Genomic DNA, 19400 nt, shown 5'->3' on the forward strand with positions numbered 1-19400 from the left:
GCGGCCAATCAGAGCAGCGGGCGCAGGCGGAAGGGGGCGGTTGGGCTGAGGCTGCGCTTACGTTAGGGCGGTGGCAGCGGCGCCTCAGATACGGCTCCGAGAGTACGAAGAGCGGGACTGAAGCGCTTCTCCTCAGAGTGGGCCGCACCGTTTTGATATGCCCCCAGGCCAGTTGGGGTGAACGGTGAAAGGCCTCTGCACGAGCCAGTTCAGTTTCGCTGCTCGGAAAATGCCCTTTGGGAAGGGAGAGGAGTGAAAGCACCGCTTTTCCCCCACAAAACACACACGTTGCTTTTCTTTAAAGTAGAAATTATCAGGAGACGAGAAGCAGGCTGCGGCCTTCGAGTTTTCGAAAGTAGAGGCGCCCCTTGTCCCTTTAACTAAAATGTCAAGTGTTGGTAGTCTGTTACAAATAGCCTTGTAAAAACCAAGAGGTGGTCGTGTGGGTTTGTAATAATAAGAAAAATCCACTCAGTTTGCAGCAAGCCTTTTATAAGTAAAACTTTGCAAAACACTGCAAGGTTTTTTGTTTTTGTTTTATAGATCGCTAGGACTCTTCTTCAGGCTGGATTGGAAGGTAAATAGCACCGGGGGAGCCTAGCTGATTGTTATTGTTGTTGTTATTATTATTTGTTACATTTGTATACTGCCCTCCATCCAAAGATTCCTGGGTCGTTTTAATTCTGGATGTGGGTGGAGGTAGCAGTCATTCAAAGGAGACTCTGTTAGGTGCTGTGCAGGTTTCAGAATGCGCTTAAAGCTTCTGTGAAGAAGGTGCATTCAGTAGCCCCATATTTGAAAATATAATTGGTACTTACAAATTGAAAATGTAAAATCCAGTTGTTCCAAGTCTCTTCACTAATAAGTAAAATGCACAGGTTCCTCGGTAGGTGGAAAACGAGAGCAAAGAGGATCTAGGCAGGTTTATTATTATTATTATTATTATTATTATTATTATTAAAATATAGAATATAAAATTTAGGTGGTGTGCTAGGCTTACGTTTACTTAATAGCAGCGAAATTGGGCAGTAGATCTATGGTACAACCCTAGGCATATTGACTCAAAAATAGGTCTCATTGAGTTTAAAGGTAAAGGTCCAGTCGCGGACAACTCGGGTTGTGGCGCTCATCTCACTTTATTGGCCGAGGGAGCCGGCATACAGCTTACAGGTCATGTGGCCAGCATGACTAAGCCATTTCTGGCGAACCAGAGCAGCGCACGGAAACGTCATTTACCTTCCTGCCGGAGCGATACCTATTTATCTACTTGCACTTTGATGTGCTTTCGAACTGCTTGGTTGGCAGGAGCAGGGACCGAGCAACAGGAGCTCACCCCGTCGCAGGGATACCCACGTTGAGTTTACTTGCTCCCAAATAAGTGTGTGTATAAGATTGCAGCCTAAATCTAGGGACCTTTATTAAGGCGCTTCAAGGTTCATTCTTTTTTCTAATGCTGTGTGAAAGGCATATCCTTTTGTGAAATAGAAGCTGCTTCATTGGATGTAGGACATGAAGGTGATGGCTTTCCCCTGCTGCTTGTTCCATCCATAGGAACATAGAAAGCTGCCTTATACCGAGACAGACAATTGATCCATCTTGTTCAGTACAGTATTGTCTACATGGATTTATTTATTTATCTTATTAAATTTCTCTTCCACCCTTCATCACAGGGCAGTTTACAATATAAAAAGCAAACATACATAATGTAGTGACAAATAAAAACATTGGCCCTTCCCACACAGAATGTCTAGAGATTTGGGGGATTAAACCGGGGACTTGCATACAAATCACATGCTCTGCCATTGAGCTATGCCCCCTTCTCAATCTTGGATTCAGAAGTATGCTTCCTCTGATCTTGATTTCATGTATGTATCTGTTGAAGTGAATGTAGTCCAGAGAAACCAAGCCTTCAGAATTATAGCACAATCCTATCTAATCGGAAGCAAGTCCTGTTGAGTTTGGTGGGGCTTACTCCCAAGTATGTGTGCATAGATTTGAGCTTAAATTCATTAGCCTTTAGTATAGTGCCAGAAGGATCTTTCTTATAGCTAAATAGCTGCTGCAGAATGCCTCCTGATTGCACTGTAAATTTTAAAAAAACAGAATAGAAACAAGTTTTTTTTAAAAACAACAACAAGGAATAGTGCTGTGCAAATAATGAAGCATTCAGAGCAGAATCCTATCTATTGAACTTGTGGGTGTTATGGAGCAGACTGACAGGAGAAATAGTGTCCAATTTCAGGGCTGGGTACAGTGTGTAATGTGAGCCTGCTCACTTAACATTTCTTCTGTCTCACAGTGTGTTTAGAGACAGCGTTTAGCACAATTATTTCAGTTGTCTTGACAGCTAGACATTTGCCAGTCAGAGACTGCCCCAGCACAGGAAGAAGAAAAATATCCCCTTATTTAGTATTTTGTCAAGAAGCTACTGGAACATTTTAATGAGACAACCTCATAAAATCATTGAAAAAGCAGCGTTGCCAGTAACGTGAAAACATTTTTTAATAATTTTGTAGTTCATACTAATTAGACTTGCCAACCGTCTGTTCACAGCAGGTGCAATGCCTGAACAGTACTAAAATGTATTATGTGCTGCATGCTGGATTTATTTAAAATTGTGGCTATTAATAAAGAACAAATTAACATTTATACCTTAATCTTAAAACATATTTACTCAGAGGCAATGCATATAGATTACAGTATGGCTTACTTCCAAGTGCATGTGCTTAAGAAAGAGCAATCAGCCTTTTCAAGTGTTAAACAATTGTGCAATGGGAAATGATGGTAGTAACCAGTGCTTTTTCTCAGCTGGAGTGCTCCGGAGCACAGTTCTGGCACCACTTGTGGGGAGGGGGGTGCCATTGCGGGCTGGCTCTAGCCCCTGCCTACTTACTGCCTTTATGTACTTCTGAGAAGCCCAAAACGAACATTTCAAGGGAGCCTGACCAGTGTGTGCAAGTCTACTTTTTAAACGATCGATGACTCCACCTAGCTCCTAGCTGTGATTGGTCAAGCTACGGGTGGGGCCAGTTTGTATTACCTTTTCTTCGATCTGTCTGATGTGTAGCGGTGGTGGGATTTAGGGTTTCCTAATGCATGCGTGTTTGTGTAAGGGCCCTTCCGAGTTGCTCTAGCCATCTGTCTGAATCTTAAGAGAACTTGGGGGGCTATTTATTTGACCTGCACCAGAACCAAGGGTGACCCCCAAACCAGCTAGAGAGATAGCTTGCTCTGTGGGTGGTGAACATTTCTGTTGCAAAACCAGCATCCATTCAGAGCTGCCCTGAGTCACCCAGTGGCTTACTGTAACAACTTCATGGTGAGTTCCGGCACCTATTTTTCTTGAAAAAGAAGCACTGGTAGTAACCTCTTTTGCATTATTAACAATAACCAATAAACAAAAGGCTTTAATGTATGCATTAATAACATATTTCATATCAAAAGCTAGAAACTAATCTTGATGTTTGTATCAAGTTTTGCCAACCAATTTCGTGGAGAAAAGATGTGAAGGAAATAAACACATGGGATACCAAAATGCTGCCTGTCAAAATGGTGACAAATTTTGTGTTAGATTTCAGACTGAAAGGAAAGCCAAGAAAGCTCGGGAATTTCCAAGCTGCAAAATAATTGTTATATAGCATTTTAAAAACATTCCTATCTTTTGTTTTTAGCCTTGGCTATGGATGCAAAAATGCAAAAGGATGAACTGACAAGGACAATTAAATTTATGCCACCACTATACAAACAACGCTACCTGTTCGTTAAACAGTTAGTGAGTCAACATAAACCTAAAAAGGTTTGTATATGTTTCTTAGCAAAATATGCTCTTTATAGTATAGCTAACTGCTTCAGAATTATTGGCCCTAGTCTTGCTGTGATGTGACACACTTAAACATAATTGAGCTAGACAGACACTTCCATGCGGAAATAGTACAAATAAGGAAAACTTAAATGGGAGTGGGGGTAATCATAAGGGGGTGCTTTGTATTACTTGTCTCTTGTCTCAAATTTGCTGTATTATTTTACAGTTTCTCAGCCACTTGGAGACCAATTCCAAACCCTGACTAGGAACATGAGGGCTTGTAGAGTGGAGCTGTATAGCCAACACTGTAGTCACAGAACCTGTTATTGTGGCAACCAGGACAGAAGGGAAGGAAAAGTGCTTCTTTGCTGCCCAGATAGAATTTTCACTGATAAGTCCAAATCAGGAAACATGGCTTAAGGTTGGTTAACAAACTTTTAAGTCATGGTTGCCTAGTTTGGAGTTAACAGAGAACTTTGCCAATGCTAACCACAGAGTTTATCCTGCATTAACTGGGTCAACTGGGTCCTTTGATTCCCCCCCCCCCCCCAGTGGAGTCAGATCTCACATCTTCCCTGCCCTTTGGCAAACTAAGGGTGATACCCAAATAAGTTGTCTGTTTTGAGTATGACTAACCCTCCGTATGTCACCCTAAGTGCAAACAAATGCAGAATTAAGGAGCACTTTCGATTCCTAAGCTACTAATGACTTTAAAGTTATACCAGTTTTAGTTATGGACTATTAATGTATTTAATTCTAATTGACAGGTGGCAGATTTGGGATGTGCTGAATGCAGGCTACTCTGGATGCTGAAATTCTGCAGCTGCATCGAAGTGCTTGTTGGGCTAGATATTAGTGAAGATGTGATGAAGGAGAATATGTAAGGAGAAAAAATATCCTTTAATTTCTTTTCCAAAAGCTGTTTACAGCAAACAGCTTGGAAATTTTAGAATATATATATATATATATCTCAAAATCAGCCATTCAGTTCCTAACATGAGATTGGGAGTTGGCTACAGCAATGGTGAGGAATCTCTAGCTCATGGGCCACACTGGGCCTTCTCATTTGGCCTGGCAGTGCACTGGGATTCACTGGCTCTGATAATCAGGTGATGGTTGAGTCTCGTGGAGCACTGTGCAGCTAGCTTTATCTGTTCCAACAGCGATCAGCCTAATTAAGAAAGCATGTGTTACAGTGCAAACAGTGACAATCACACTGTTTCCCCAGGGTTAGGGAACAGTGTGATCACCATGGTTTGCTCTTCTTCACATGGCTTCATAATTAGTATTTTTCGGAGTCGTTAGCACCTTTTAGGTTTGAAAATATTTCATTTGATTAATATTAATAGTTAACAAATGACTATTTAATATTGTGGTTTCGTTGCTAGTACCAGACTAGGTAGAGTACACAGAATATACCTAAATCACCTCAATCTAGCAGTGGAAAGAAAAGCAATGTCAACTGAGAAAAAATACTGAAAACTCATCTGAGGATGAATATTATTATGTGTCATATCCTATGCCATAGTATTTTACATTTGGAACAATGTATGTTTCTGGTTGGACCTCTCCAATATTATTATTAGCAGTTCTCTAATACATCTGAAAGAGTAGTTAGCTCCTGATAAGCTTTGCTCGGCGTCAGCAAACTGCACTCTTCTCCATTTTCAATTTCTTAAGTTATTTCCCTTTTTAAAAAGCCTTAAATGTTGTTGGGACAGTCACACAAAAAAATTGTACTGTTTTTGTTGAAAGTAAGATACTCAGTTTGTGGGAATTATACCCAAGAAAAATATCTTCCAGAGTTTATCTTCAGTTGTGTTTTGCCGTCTTCCCATTTTTATCTAGTTTTTAAATAATTTGTTAATGTTATTGTTTAATTTTTTTATGTAAAATGCATAGACATTTTTACTATATTAAATGATGAAAAAGAATAAAATTGAAACATCAAACTTGCACTGAGAGTTACTTCTAATTGTGCACAGTTGTTTCTTATGCTGTCAAGTAAGGGCATTAAAATGCATTTCCTGTGCAGACTGTAGAGCCCCAGCAAATCCAGTATTATATTGTACTGACTCCCCAGGGGCGCCGACTTGTAAAAAATATTGGGGGGGCCCATACCGGGGTCCTGCCCCGGGAAGTTTTCTAAGTTCCCCGCCGGGCGGGGCCGCTGCCAGTGGCGTAGCGTGGGTTGTCAGCACCCGGGGCAAGGCAAGTAATTCGCGCCCCCTAACCCGTGGATTTTAGCACCCAAGTGCGAGCGCCCCCCCCATGTTGCGCCTGGTGCGGCCGGCACCCTTGGCACCCCCCACGCTACGCCACTGTTCCAACGTTCAGCTTCACTGGATGCCCACGAGTTATATTGTACGGAGAGAGGGATAAAAACTTTCCTCTCTGTCCACTCTCTCCTTGCCATGCCTAGTTTTGCAGGCTTCTCTCCTGTCGCCTCTTGCTTGCCTTTTCTCTAAACTAAAAACAAACCCAATGCTGCCGCCTTTCCTCAGGGCACCGGCTCCATCCCCTTGCTTAGATTCCCTCTACCAAAGCTGAAAGCAGCCTGAAGTTCCTCCTGACCGTGAATGGGAAACAGCTGGCGAAGCCGGCGGCCTGCCAGGGAAGGGATCTCTTCCTAACTCCTGCTCCACGGAGCCCGTTCCTTGCAAGCGCTCCCTGTCCCTTGGATGGCGAGCGCCTTTGGAAACGCGGAGCAGGCGCTTGCCGGCGAGCAGCCCCCCCACCCCTTCCCAAGCTAATCCTTTTAAAACCGAAAGCCCCTTAACCCGCTGGTGAGAGGCTTAGCCGGGCCTCGCCCGCCCACCGGCTTCCTCTCAGAGGTTTTTGGGGAGCGCAGGGCGCGGCGAGGCCCCTCGGAGCTCTCCTCCCTCCCAGTCGGCAGAAGCAGCCGCCGCCTGGGGCTGGGCCGAGGGGATGGCGGCACGTCGGGTTCGGCGCAGCCGCAGCAGCGGCGGGGGGGGCGCGCGCGCGCTGGGGCGCAAGGCTGGCGGTGGAGGCGGGGAGCCCGGCGGAGGAAGGAACTTGTCCCTTCCCTCTGGACTCGCGCCCCCCACATGTTGTGCCCGGTGCGGCCGGCACCCTTGGCACCCCCCACGCTACGCCACTGGCCGCTGCAGAAGGGTGAGTGGCGAGGGCGGGACGGGGCCGCGCGCTCCTTTCCTCGGCTGCCCTCGTCGCTCGCCTTGGCTCCCGCGGCCGGCGAGGGGAGCCCGGGCCGCGCGCAGCTGCTGCTGCCGCCGCCGCCTCTCCTGGGGGCGCCGCCTCCCCGGGCTGGTGCGCGAGGGAGGAGGGCGGCCCCCGGGGGCTGAGAGAGCCGGGCTGCCGTGGCCGAGAGGGCTGCTCTGCTGGGCGCCGCTGAATATAACTAATAATTTTCTTAAATTATTGGGGGGGGCGGAGCCCCCCCAATAAAATTTTTGAGGGGGCTCAGGCCCCCTCAGGCCCCATGGAGTCGGCGCCTATGTGACTCCCAGTACGTTTCCGAGCACAATTCAAAGTGTTGGTGCTGACCTTTAAAGCCCTAAACGGCCTCGGTCCTTTATACCTGAAGGAGCGTCTCCACCCCCATCATTCAGCCCGGACACTGAGATCCAACGCCAAGGGCCTTCTGGCGGTTCCCTCATTGCGAGAAGTGAGGCTACAGGGAACCAGACAGAGGGCCTTCTCGGTAGTGGCGCCTGCCCTGTGGAACGCCCTCCCATCAGATGTCAAAGAGATAAACAATTATCTGACATTCAGAAGACATCTTAAGGCAGCCCTGTTCAGGGAAGTTTTTGATATGTAATGCTGTACTGTTTTTAACACTTGATTGGGAGCTGCCCAGAGTGGCTGGGGAAACTCAGCCAGATGGGCGGGGTATAAATATTATTATTATTATTATTATTATTATTATTATGACTTGCCTTCCATTTCAGCTAGAGTCAGTTGGAACTTCCTGGTGCACCAGTAGTTAGATGAGGTGGGGGGTAGTATGGTTAAAAGTAAATGTCACCTGAGGTCTTGTATATTGTACAACTTGTTTGCTTGTAGGCATACACTATCTCCCCTTCCTGGTGACTATCTCCAGCCAAGTGAAAGACGTCTGACAGTTATCCTCTATCAGGGTTCAGTAGCTCACAAAGACCCTTGTATGCTGGGCTTTGATATGATAACATGCGTTGAAGTGTGAGTATTCTACTGAAATATTTTATTTGGCAATGTTTTTCAGGTTTTGGTTTTAAAAGCATGTCGATTTAAATACATTTTCTACCATATATAACACACATTCCTCTTCCCTAGTTCCAATAAACTTCTCATAAATAAAGGAGTGTGCCATCTTTTAACTTCTTAAACTTAGGACAATACAAATTAATACAATTGGGATGGTTGAGACTGTTGTGTGGTGTAGCAATACTTTGGAACAAAGGGCATAGAAACATTCATGGAAAACTGAGGGTTTTCAGTTCATCATATAAAATCTAACACTATACAAGAATACACCGAGAGTGAGGAATTAAGAATCCAGGCAGATAGAGAATCAAAAGTAAAGTGTAACTGGTCACTGGGTAGCTGATACATGTTCCCAGTTACCTTGAAGGGAGATGTAGTCAAAACAATATCCACCTTGCTTCTTAGCAGAAATGAAAAGTGCTGAGCAGCTAGAATTCTTTCTAGCATGTTCCAGCTTCAGTTTCTGCACATACAAAGAATATACTAGAAAAACTTCTGTTTACTTTTATAAACTGGAAAAGATTTCTGTACCTGAGAAACGCCATTAATCCCGACAATGTGAACTAGGGCTTACGAATCTTCCAACTTTGGTGTCATTTTGATTGCCCTTTTTTGAACTTTTCCTGACTCTACAATATCCTTTTTGAGGAGAGGCAAGCAGAACTGTACACAGTATTCCAAGTGTGGATGCACCATAGATTTTGTCCAACACCACTATCATATCGGCAGTAGGATTGATACTGGCGGTATTATTTTCAATCATTTTTGTAATGATTCTTAACATAAAATCCACCTTTTTCTTTTCTTTTTTTAATTAATTCATTATAAAACAAAGACAACATATAAAACATAAATACACAGAGAAAAAATACATAAGACAAACTTAAAAATAATAATAAAGAGAGAAAAGGAAAAAAAAGAGAGAAAAAGAACATCACCTGACATAAGACATCAACAAATTACCTTACATTAACTTACACAACACTAAATTGACTTCCCTTCATCTCAGTTTCGGAATGTGTTAAGAATTTCTCTATCTGCAGTTTCTTTTCCTCAAAAAACTCTTTGCGTCACAGGCGTTATGTCACACCTACTGTGGTTTTTAAATTTTTTAGTTCTGTTTCCATGTATACCATAAATTTATTCCATTCGTTATTAAACTTTATGCCTTTTTGGTTTCTTATTTTCTGTGTCATTTTTGCCAATTCTAAATAATCCAATAGTTTAGATTGCCACTCATTTATGGTTGGGGTTTTTGATGTCTTCCAATTCTGCGCTATTAAAGTTCTGGCAGCCACTGTTGCATACTGAAAAAGTGTTTGATCTTCCTTTTTGATTTCCTCTCCAATTATCCCCAGCAGAAATGCCTCAGGTTTTTTTATGAAGGTGTATTTAAGGATTTTTTTTAGCTCATTATAAATAGATTCCCAGAATTTTCTGATTACCTCACACGACCACCACATGTGATAAAAGTCACCCTCCTTGATCTTACATTTCCAGCATAATTTATCACCAGTTTTGTATATTTTTTCCAATTTTACAGGCGTGATATACCACCTGTACATCATTTTATACATATTTTCCCTGAGTGTTATACATGCAGAGAATCTCATTCCTTTATTCCATAATGCCTTCCATTTATCAAAATCTATGTTATGTCCAAAGTCCATTGCCCATCTCACCATTACCTCCTTTACTTCCTCCACCTTATTCATATGTACTGCATGCTAGGTCGACATCTTTGAGCTATTCACAGTGACCCAAAGGTTTAGTTCTTATACAGTCATTGGCAGTTCAGACTTAACTGCCAGATTAACATATATGTGAAATGAGGATATTTTTTTTGCTCCAATGGGCATCCATTTACATACACTTGCTTAAATTTACTGCCATTGTTTGGGGAGGTCCTTTTTGAACCCCTTTTGGTACAATTGATATAATCACCTCACTGCTTACCACTAGCTACAGATAATTAATGAACAAGTTAGAAAGCACAGGCCCCAATACGGATCCTTTGTTACTCCACATCCTTCCATTGAAAGAACTTTCTGTTTATTCCTACTCTATTTCCTGTCTTTAACAGAAACATTATCAAAACCTCTTTGAAAGTCTTAAGTACAGTGTCAGTTGTATCACCTCTATCTATATGTTTGTTTATACTCTAAATTAGATTGATGAAACAGGCCTGGTTCTGCCTCAGAAAGACTTATTCTTCTGTATGTTTTGTAATTCTACCTTTAATAATGCTTTCCATCAGTTTCCCCAAAACGAGTGTTATACTAACTGGCCTGTAAAATCCTAGATCCCATCTGGATCCCTTTAAAAATGGTTTTACATATATTCCTTAAGTATAGATGGGTGCCTGGCGTGCTCTGGTCCATGGAGTCATGAAAAGTCAGACACGACTAAACGGCTAAACAACAACAAAATATAGATGGTGATTAAGAACTCTTGGGTGGATTGTCATCCAGACCTGATGATTTGTCAGTTTTTAATAAGATGTAGAACTTCTAGGTAAGGACTGAGATAGGTCTTGGTTAGAGACCATGGAGAACTGCATAGCTGGAATATATAATACTAGGCTAGTTGGATCAAGTATAAAGTAGTGTCATACTTTTAGACAGAAAAACAAAGTTTTCTTGAGAAGGTATTTTTTTCTTATATCAGACTTACTGTAGTTGTGCAGCTTTGCTACTTCATTCAAGTATGTACTGTACTCAGTTGATCTATTTGGTAAGAAGATCCTTGTAACCTTCTATCTTCAGAATAGAACACCTGGAGGCAGAAGAGCTGGACAAATTCCCAGAAGTGGTATTTGGTTTTATGTCTCCAGCCATGGTCGTAATAACAACACCAAACTCAGAATTTAATTGTTTGCTTCCAACTGTAACATTATTCAGACACCCAGATCATAAATTTGAATGGAATCGTGCACAATTTAAGAACTGGTAAGTTCATTCCATCTTTTATACGCTTCCAAAAAGTAAAACAACAACAACAACAAAAAACTGGTGTATATTTTAGTGTAAGCTGTGGGGGAATAAAATAAAACCTTGCTATACCCTTTGAAAGCTTTTATGATTTTGAATATACTGTGGTGACTGCCATGCCTACCTTATATGTTAATCATTTTGGAAATAACAGTAATTAAAGTAATTAACCATTGGTTGTCTAGGTGTAGCTTTTTCCACCCCAGTAATCTCACAATATGTGGAATGTAGGTGAGACAAGAAATGACAACAATTTCTGATCCATGTATTTTCTTCGTTGTGGGGATTCAATTTATTTTTTTTTAAATCATGAGCACCATTGCGAGGCATTGTAGTAGGTAAAGATACGGAGATTTTTTAGGTGAAGTGGGATTGGTCTCAAAGCAAGAATATCCTCTAATATAGGGATTGTCTCAAAATTCCTGCATACTATTTGCTCCACCATAGCTCCAAATTTCCTCTTCTCCCCCCATCCTTCTGTGGGATACTAGCTCCACTAAACCTTCACACAAACACATATCTTAATAATGCTTAAGAATTATTAAGAATATTCATGGTCCTGTTTGAGAACTCTCACATTACTATTCTAATGAGGGTGAAGCTTTATGCTCTTTGCTGTCTATTTCATTGTCTAAAGAACAGAACAGACTCCTGGAAGTCAGTGAAGGCTGGGTATAGTTCTAATTGACAGAACAAAAGTTTGTTGGCAACAATCATGTGTTGTTTCCAAATTCAGGGTTGGACAGAACAGGAGTTGTTTTGTCTCACTGGCCTTGTCTGTTGGGCTGGTGAGGAGGTGTCTTTCTTCCTAACAGCTACAATCTCCTGTCACTGCTGCCATTTCTCTACATCTACTTATCCACACAGGCATTGTTAATAGGAAGGAAGAAATGCCTCTCTCACAATAATGGCTTGTACTTGTGATGGGAGATTTAGCAGTACTCACTATACACATGTTTGATGAGCAAGATAGAGTTGTTAGGATTGGTCTTTCAAAGTTACTTGCACAGTTTGGTGTTTTGTCATAAATTTAGGGCCCAAGATGTTGCAGCTCGCTACGACTATACAGTGGAGTTTACTGGATTAGGAGCCCCACCTCCTGAAAAAGATGTTGGAACTTGTACACAAATAGGTGTGTTTGTGAGAAAATACCAGAATGATGGACCTACACATTTTGAGAAATGCAAGGAACAAGTTTATAAAACCGTAAGTGGATCTTTTGCTTCTGTAAGGAGGAATAAATTCAGTATAAAGTGGTTACATAGTAAAACATAAAACGATGACTGAAATAGAAGTCTATGTATTGAGTTTGTGCTGAATTGATATCCAGTGAACCTTGTGACTGATCAGCAGTCAGTGTCACAATACATACTAGGAAAGAAGTTCTTTTGATTCTGACTTTCAAAACAAATGTGTTATGATTGATGAACACATGGCATGGAGAGGCAACTGGGCATTTAAAATGACAAAAAGATTGAGAATAATTGTTAATTAGCCCTAAAATATTATCAAACATGAAATCATTTATCCAGGGAGGAAAATGTTACTTAGAATGTTTTCTTCCCTGTTTCAGTGTTTAGTAAGCATTATTGGATATTGAACTGTAGAAGCAGACTTGTTTTTAATAACTTAATTAAGCCTTTAGACCCTATGCTGTAATTCCCACCTTTTTACCTTTTTTTAACCTATAATTCCCATTAGTATTAGCTAAATTTAAACCCAGGTCCAAGCCTAACACTTTGTTCGGTGGGCCACTCTGAACTTGGATTGTACTTTTAAGATGGGAATAAGGCAGTGTAGGAGTGTCAACCATATTGCTCAAAATTGTTTTTGTTTTATTTCCAGTAAGTGGGTAACTTATGGAAGAAAAGCTAACTCAAACTAAGGATTTATTGCTTTAAGGTTGCAAGCCCATTCATACTTATTTAGGAGCAAGTTCCATTAACTTCAGTGCAACTTACTTTTCAGCAGACGTGCAAGGGATTGTATTGTGATAGGGCTCTTGCTAGTTTGCCCAAATTCTACCTAATTTTGCAGGGAGGCTTACACTGCATACTACAGGGCTTGCTTCTGAGGTTTTTTGTTTTTAAAAATCACACGTACAGATAGATGTTATTGAAAATTGAACTGAGGAGCATGGACAACCGTTTTATGGTCAGAAAGCCACACAGTTGTAGGCTATGGTCTATCTTAAAAATCAGCAGGAGAATTATATTTGCATTCATCAAACAAGTAAGCACAGGCAGTTTTCAGCTTTATTTTGTGTACTGTAAACATGTTAGAAAAGGTCAAGTAGAGCTGTGCCTAGTTTAATATTCTGTAACATAAAATGCTGAGTATGTGAAATGCTTTGAACAGTTAGAATGTGCTAACAATAAATAAGCCGCATCTTTGTTTTCCATATCAAAGCTTTTCAAAGCTGAATATCCAAGCCTTAAAGATGAAAAGTATTTGCAGACTGCAGTGGTCAATGAAGTTATTTGGACAGCACAAATAATTGCAAGGAGACTCTGGGACCACGTAAAATCTGAATATAAAAAACCCTGTTATGACTCTGAAACAGAACCCAAATTCCAACCATCTCACCATAGTCTGAAGTATTTCAAGCATCTGCCTTTAACAGAAGCCAACAATAAAAGTTTGCAGCCATTTATTAATGGAAACTCTGTCTACATACCTCTTGCAAACATTTTTTCTTTTCCTAAAGTGAATAAACTTTGTGGAACAGTTGAAACACTAAGCAATCTCATAACTGGCAAAGTTGCACTCAGCCATGACGGATCTGCAGTGCTGATTGATGCTGAATATGAAAATGAAGAGATGGAGAATTAGCAAATGCTTTCAAAAATACTTGCTCTTGGTACTACTTCGCAAACTGGAGGAGTCCAGTGAGCAGAATTCTGCTAGTTGCTGGATTTAAAAACTCAGCAGATTGGACTGGCTACTAAATACTTGGATCAGGTGCCATCTTTTTGTATTGAGGTGGGCTAGAATAAGATGTTCCTACCTAATTATTTTGATTGAGAAATAAACATGTACCTTCCTCAACCCAACTGCTTACAACAGTAGTTAGTAGAACAGAAGTCAGAAAACAGTTTTCTGTCTGCGAACAGAAAAAGTAATGTTTAAGATGCATTTTTTGAATTGGAAGGTGGTTTTGCAGAAGTTTGTGTACTATATTAATGCAACACCACCATTATCAGTATCTTTATAGTATAAGTTTAGTTGAGAACTAAATTACTTGCTTAAGTTAATGCTAGGTGTAATGCTCTCTCTGTGTGTGCTTTTAAAATAGTTTTCTTCAGAACCATTCACACTGTTCTATATAGAAATGGGTTTGTAGATGCTGTCCAATAAGGACTTTCAGATAAGATTGTAGAATACTACTTGCTGAACAAAGTTGGAAAATACATTTGCTCAACTCATCCACAAACTGATTCTAACCCCCAAAGTACCAGAATAACCTTGGGGGACTGCTAGGTTTTGATTATAGAAAGGAGCAGCAGGGAGCAGCAGCAATTCTTTTCCTTAGTCTCAACCTTATAATGGTTTGATCATTTGCTAGATGATCATTCATCTAGCAGTACTGCAAACACCAGTCATAGGATAGCCTTATTAAAGCCTCAAGTAACTGAAGTTGTGCCTTGCTTCCTGCATGTATTACCTGTTCAAGTATGCTTTTCTTTAATGACAGTAGTTGGTAAACAGATTGGCAAATGAGCAGATGTAGTTGTACATAAATATTGTTCCTGTGTAACAGTAAACAGCCTTTTCTAAACAAATATTAGACAATTCTATCTCACTAATCTTGCAACAATTTCAACCACAAGGTGGCATGCTTCTCCATAAAGCATTTGCTTGGCATCCTGTTCTCATCTAACAAAAAGGGATGCAGCTTTTCCCAATATTCCTATCACCACCACCTTGGTAAAGAGTCAGAGGACGACTGCAGTGTTGTTTTTATACCAGAGGCAACAGACATGAGTGGGCAAGAGAAGAGATGGTTTGGTACCTTGTTGCTCTTTGACCTTTTCCTTAATTCACTTGTCACATTTAAAAATGCTAGGATAGATTATTGTTTTTTTACTTCTACCTTCTTAGAATTTAATGCTCTCTATTACAGTTGCACTGCAGCAGCTTTCTCCTTGTACTATAACCAGAACACTGCATCACTTCCCAGCCTGGCCCGATTCCAAGCCCTTGCAGAGCGTACAACCGTAGCCACTAATTTTCCCTGGTGTACTTTGCTATTATAGTGTCACTTTGTAGGAATCATTTTTGAGGTGAGAATAGAGAAGAAAACCCAGCACAGTTTCTACTAGGGCTTACTACATAAAATAGTCACTTAAATGACTTAAATAGTTCAAGACAATCCTGTTTGCAAAGTTAAGTTTAATCACTTCTTCAGTATTAGGATTGAAGGCAGTCTCTTCCCTGGACAGATAATCACCAAGTATTCCTTAACTACCAATACAAGTAGTTACTAATCATGTTTACAATAAGCCCGTAAGAGTAGGATGCCAGCTAGATTGCTGATGGAAATGTAGCTGCTCTGCAGAGGAAATGTGAACTTTTCACAGAAATAACAAGCGGGAAGATTTCTGCAGGTGGGACTCATAGAGGATGACAAAAGGCAGAACAAAGGGGAAAACCACTAAAAAGCTGTGGCAAGGCCTCAGAGTGGTGCTCTGAAACATGGTTATATGTTTAGTACTTTTTGTCATCAGTCAAAGTTTTGTATTGTCTTACTACAATGACAACCACTACAGCAGTTTACTTAGTGAATACCTAAAATAAACTGCTTTAATAGTTATAATGGAAACAAAATGAGATACATTTTTTTGTCCCAAAGATGATCAGTGTCTAAATGTTATTTAATACTGGAATATGTTTTTCATGCTTTGGAGCTGTCATTTCTCTAGATTTTACAGAGTAAATAGATTATTCAACTTGTAATGTTTTAGAACAAAAGTACCTAACAAATCAAAATAGCATAAAAAGCATTTTGAGAAATCACAGCAATCTGTATCAGTGGAATTAATCATGCTGACAGGGTATAAACACAGGTAGAAAATGTGAACCTAGCACAGGAAGATAAAGCTGACTTTCCAGAATGTCTGCAAGTCAGGCCTCAATACAAAATGCAGTTTAATTTCCTCTAGCCTTTGAATCAGACTACTAAATTGTACAGAGGTTCCAATATAGATGAGCAAAGAAAGCAATGGAGCTAGAGAGGCTTAAATTATTAACTGATTCTCTTTTCTAGGAAAGGGAAGAGTCCTGGTTCTACCAAAAAAACATCTTGAATTTTTAAACTTGTAATAGGTCAGTATTAAACTTAGTACAAGGAATACAAAAGATTTAAGTTTATCAGGAAACCACCTGACCCAAACAACTGAACTATTCCTGTCTTGGGCTTTTTTTCTGCAGGGAAGTAACCTAAAAATGAGATACAGCTCCTCCCAAAATGTAGCCTGTATTCTTTTGGCATACTATTTTGTATTAGAAAGAAGGAAGTGGAAAGATAACCCCACTCCTTTTCAAGCTAATAATTTGGTGGGGATGGAATGCCATTCATTTGCTCCTTTCAATTTAATAAAGTGAAATTAGTTACAGTACTATTGCAAACACCCTTTGCATTTTGTTGTTTTGATTCTCTGTTCAGAAAAACAGCACATAAAATGCAGGTTGAAGACAAAACTTTTATTGAGTTTGTAAGACCACTTTACATCAAGTATTTTATGGTAAAAAAATCAGACTTTACTAAAAAATGTTAATTTTGGGTATCACTGTACAGTTTACACAAAATGAATGCCATATATGAATATGAAGTTCATTTCCCATGTCTTGGGGACACAAATGGAATCACTTCATTAACATGGCTCAGTTGACTAAAGTGCATAATAGCTGTTTAATGGAACTATCATATGGAATTCAAAAAAATTACCAGTGTGATGGGTACAAGAGAAATTGCCTTTGTGTAAGGTGTATTAAGTCAGGGAATGCAGGTATTTACACTAGGAGTGACCAACATTACATCTGAGTAAACAAGCAATACATAAAGTTTATTGAATGTTGAACATGATAGTTCCCTTGTAGTTAGTGACCTTAGTTTTTTTTATCCCTTGTGTTCTTTCTCCCTTATGCCAATTTGTTCTCTCCAAATCACTCATCTTTTAGGACCGACACTTTTTAGAACTAGCATTTTTTCAACAAATTTGCACACTAGTTTAGTGACCTACTTAAACACACTAAGAGCAAACTCAATTTTACCTAGATCACTGTATGTTTCAAAGTAAGTTTTGTTGTGTATTCTCTTTGCATTATTTTAACAGCAGCTTAAAAAATTAAATATTTACTTGAACTCAATTAGAACAATTCAGGCTAAATAAAATGTTTTATGAAGCAGTGACAAGTTACTTCCAGGTACCATAATACAGAAGAAATGGTTCTCATTTTAACAATTCACACATATGATTTAAATAATAAGAATGAGTTGCGACATATCTCCAAGATACAAAATTCCTTCATTTAGCTAACAACTTAAATCTTTCATTATGTTTCTTGAGAAAGATAACAAACATTGACCAACTCCAGGGAATTCATAAGAACATCAGTGTTCCACAAAGGTCAAGTAACTCTCATTAGCTTACTCAAAGTTGTTTTGAAGATACTGATTAATTCTAGTGACTAACTTTTTTTGACATCTGAAGTCCACTACTAACTGTCAATATGTTTCTGAATTGTTGGCAGCCTTCACTCCAAATCCCTAAAAAATTCTTTACAAAAATAAAATGGGTTGTTTATGCTGTCAGAAAATGCTTTGTCAAAACTGTTGCATAGGCACATTACATGTTTCATTTGTTCAAATTTATATGTACCAGAAACTATTTATTCCACCAAAATCAATGAGTTCTGTCTTAACAACAGCTGAATGAAATGGACTAAAATGAGATGACTTAAAACAAGCTATGCAGACATTCTGCATGCACTGCACTGCACTATACCACATGTGCGGCAGTTGCAAACACCAATGTGTGTATCAGGTAGAACAGTGCAGATACCTTTTAAATGGAGCAAGTACAGAGGTAAGTTATTTGCTCATATCCATGCCTCATTTACACTGGGCCTGAGTTAGCAATTCTAATTAAAATACAAGACTCTGGTTTCAGATGGGGTGAAGAAAATTATATAAAGTGCTTTTCTTGACAGCTTAAGCATAATAGCAGTTATGTTAGCTGTTTAATGGTTGTTCTTAAAGCTTTATAAGAAATTGTTCTGACCTCCTTTTTCCTCAGGAACAAGGCACTCTTTTAAGTGTTAAACGGTTTGATTTAATATTGTATGAGCTAAACAACATACTACTGTATGCCCTAAACTTTTCATTACTAGTTATTATTCAGTGAGGTCACCTATGATGTAGTACTTTTATTTTTCAGTACACACCAAATGTCATCAAGAATTATCTTTGAATACTATAAAGTTGTACTAAGGGTTCAAATCTTGTCAGCAGTGAGGACTATGTAATACGATACAGATTTAATTTTGTGAAAGCTAGTCACTCATTTTAAGTAATAAACTAGTTCTCACATGTGACTTAGCCTTAAAGTTGCACACATTCGTAGCAGTATTTAATCCTATTTCTTTCAAAGCACAGCTGACTGGCTCACTTCCTTGAAGCAGCTGTTCCTATTTTGTAGCAATTCTAGTTTGACAGGAACAATTAAGTCAATACTCGAGAGGCAAGATTCTCACTCCCAGAAAAGGACTGAAATAGATGTGCTTGTCTTTTTAAGGGATTAAAAAGCAACAGCAGCCAGGTTGCAATTAGAGAACATCACTGAATGCATTTCTACATACCGACAATTGATTTCACCATATTAAAGTCAAATCGGATACCATTTGTCCTATCTTCAAAAAAGGTGCTTTGATTGACACATAGAACAATGTAACAAATCTACCAACACATTCACAATGGCTGGCAAAGTACTTGAAGAAGAAAAATTCGCCCTTATACCACAGGTAGATAACAGAAGAGGGCACTTTCAGTATGAGCAACCCAATCTGACAACTCGGGTCAATGGAAACTTGCGTTTTGGAAGCACCCATCTTCAATAGTATTGGGAAATAAGCAAGTTCTGGAGTTCCTAGAATTCTGCCACTGTAGTCCAGTTCCTCTAGCGTTTAATCACCACTTGCTCATATGCTCCAGACCCAACCCTGAAAAATTAAAGGCAGTAGAAAATACTGGAACAGAATTTTACACTTTTGAACAGGAGGAAACTTGATATTTATTACAAGAGGCTAATTGCTGCTTTCAAAACACAGCAGCCTACGTGTCTCTGCAATGTGTGATGTTCATGGCCAAGTGAGTGGTAGCTAAT

General features: G+C 39.8%; 2 protein-coding genes across 7 annotated transcripts in view; one reads left to right on the forward strand and one right to left on the reverse strand.

Moving 5' to 3' along the window:
• The first annotated feature begins 32 nt into the window (after nucleotides 1-32).
• On the forward strand, nucleotides 33-16647 carry HENMT1 (HEN methyltransferase 1). Its single transcript, XM_028732617.2, has 7 exons — nucleotides 33-577; nucleotides 3672-3796; nucleotides 4570-4682; nucleotides 7847-7981; nucleotides 10792-10974; nucleotides 12051-12222; nucleotides 13426-16647. Exons 2-7 carry the CDS (start codon nucleotides 3680-3682, stop codon nucleotides 13846-13848), a joined length of 1143 nt encoding a protein of 380 aa, XP_028588450.2. The 5' UTR covers nucleotides 33-577; nucleotides 3672-3679; the 3' UTR covers nucleotides 13849-16647.
• A 57-nt stretch (nucleotides 16648-16704) lies between these two features.
• Nucleotides 16705-19400, reverse strand: part of EEIG2 (EEIG family member 2) — a 30312-nt gene continuing 27616 nt past the window's right edge. For all 6 annotated transcript variants that reach the window (XM_077928411.1, XM_077928412.1, XM_077928409.1 and 3 more), the window contains one exon: nucleotides 16705-19236. In XM_077928411.1, coding sequence (XP_077784537.1) covers nucleotides 19194-19236 — 43 coding nt within the window. In that variant the 3' untranslated portion in view covers nucleotides 16705-19193. The remainder of the gene's footprint in view (nucleotides 19237-19400) is intronic.

This window comes from Podarcis muralis, chromosome 5 (genome assembly GCF_964188315.1).
Source record: "Podarcis muralis chromosome 5, rPodMur119.hap1.1, whole genome shotgun sequence".
Lineage (NCBI taxonomy): Eukaryota > Metazoa > Chordata > Lepidosauria > Squamata > Lacertidae > Podarcis > Podarcis muralis.

Bases quoted from the DNA above. Each gene is read 5' to 3' on its own strand.
- HENMT1 (XM_028732617.2), top strand. From the start codon at position 3,680: ATGGATGCAAAAATGCAAAAGGATGAACTGACAAGGACAATTAAATTT. The intron at 4,683-7,846 runs GTAAGGAGAAAA...GTTTGCTTGTAG, and splicing joins GATGTGATGAAGGAGAATAT to GCATACACTATCTCCCCTTC. The intron at 12,223-13,425 runs GTAAGTGGATCT...TCCATATCAAAG, and splicing joins AGGAACAAGTTTATAAAACC to CTTTTCAAAGCTGAATATCC.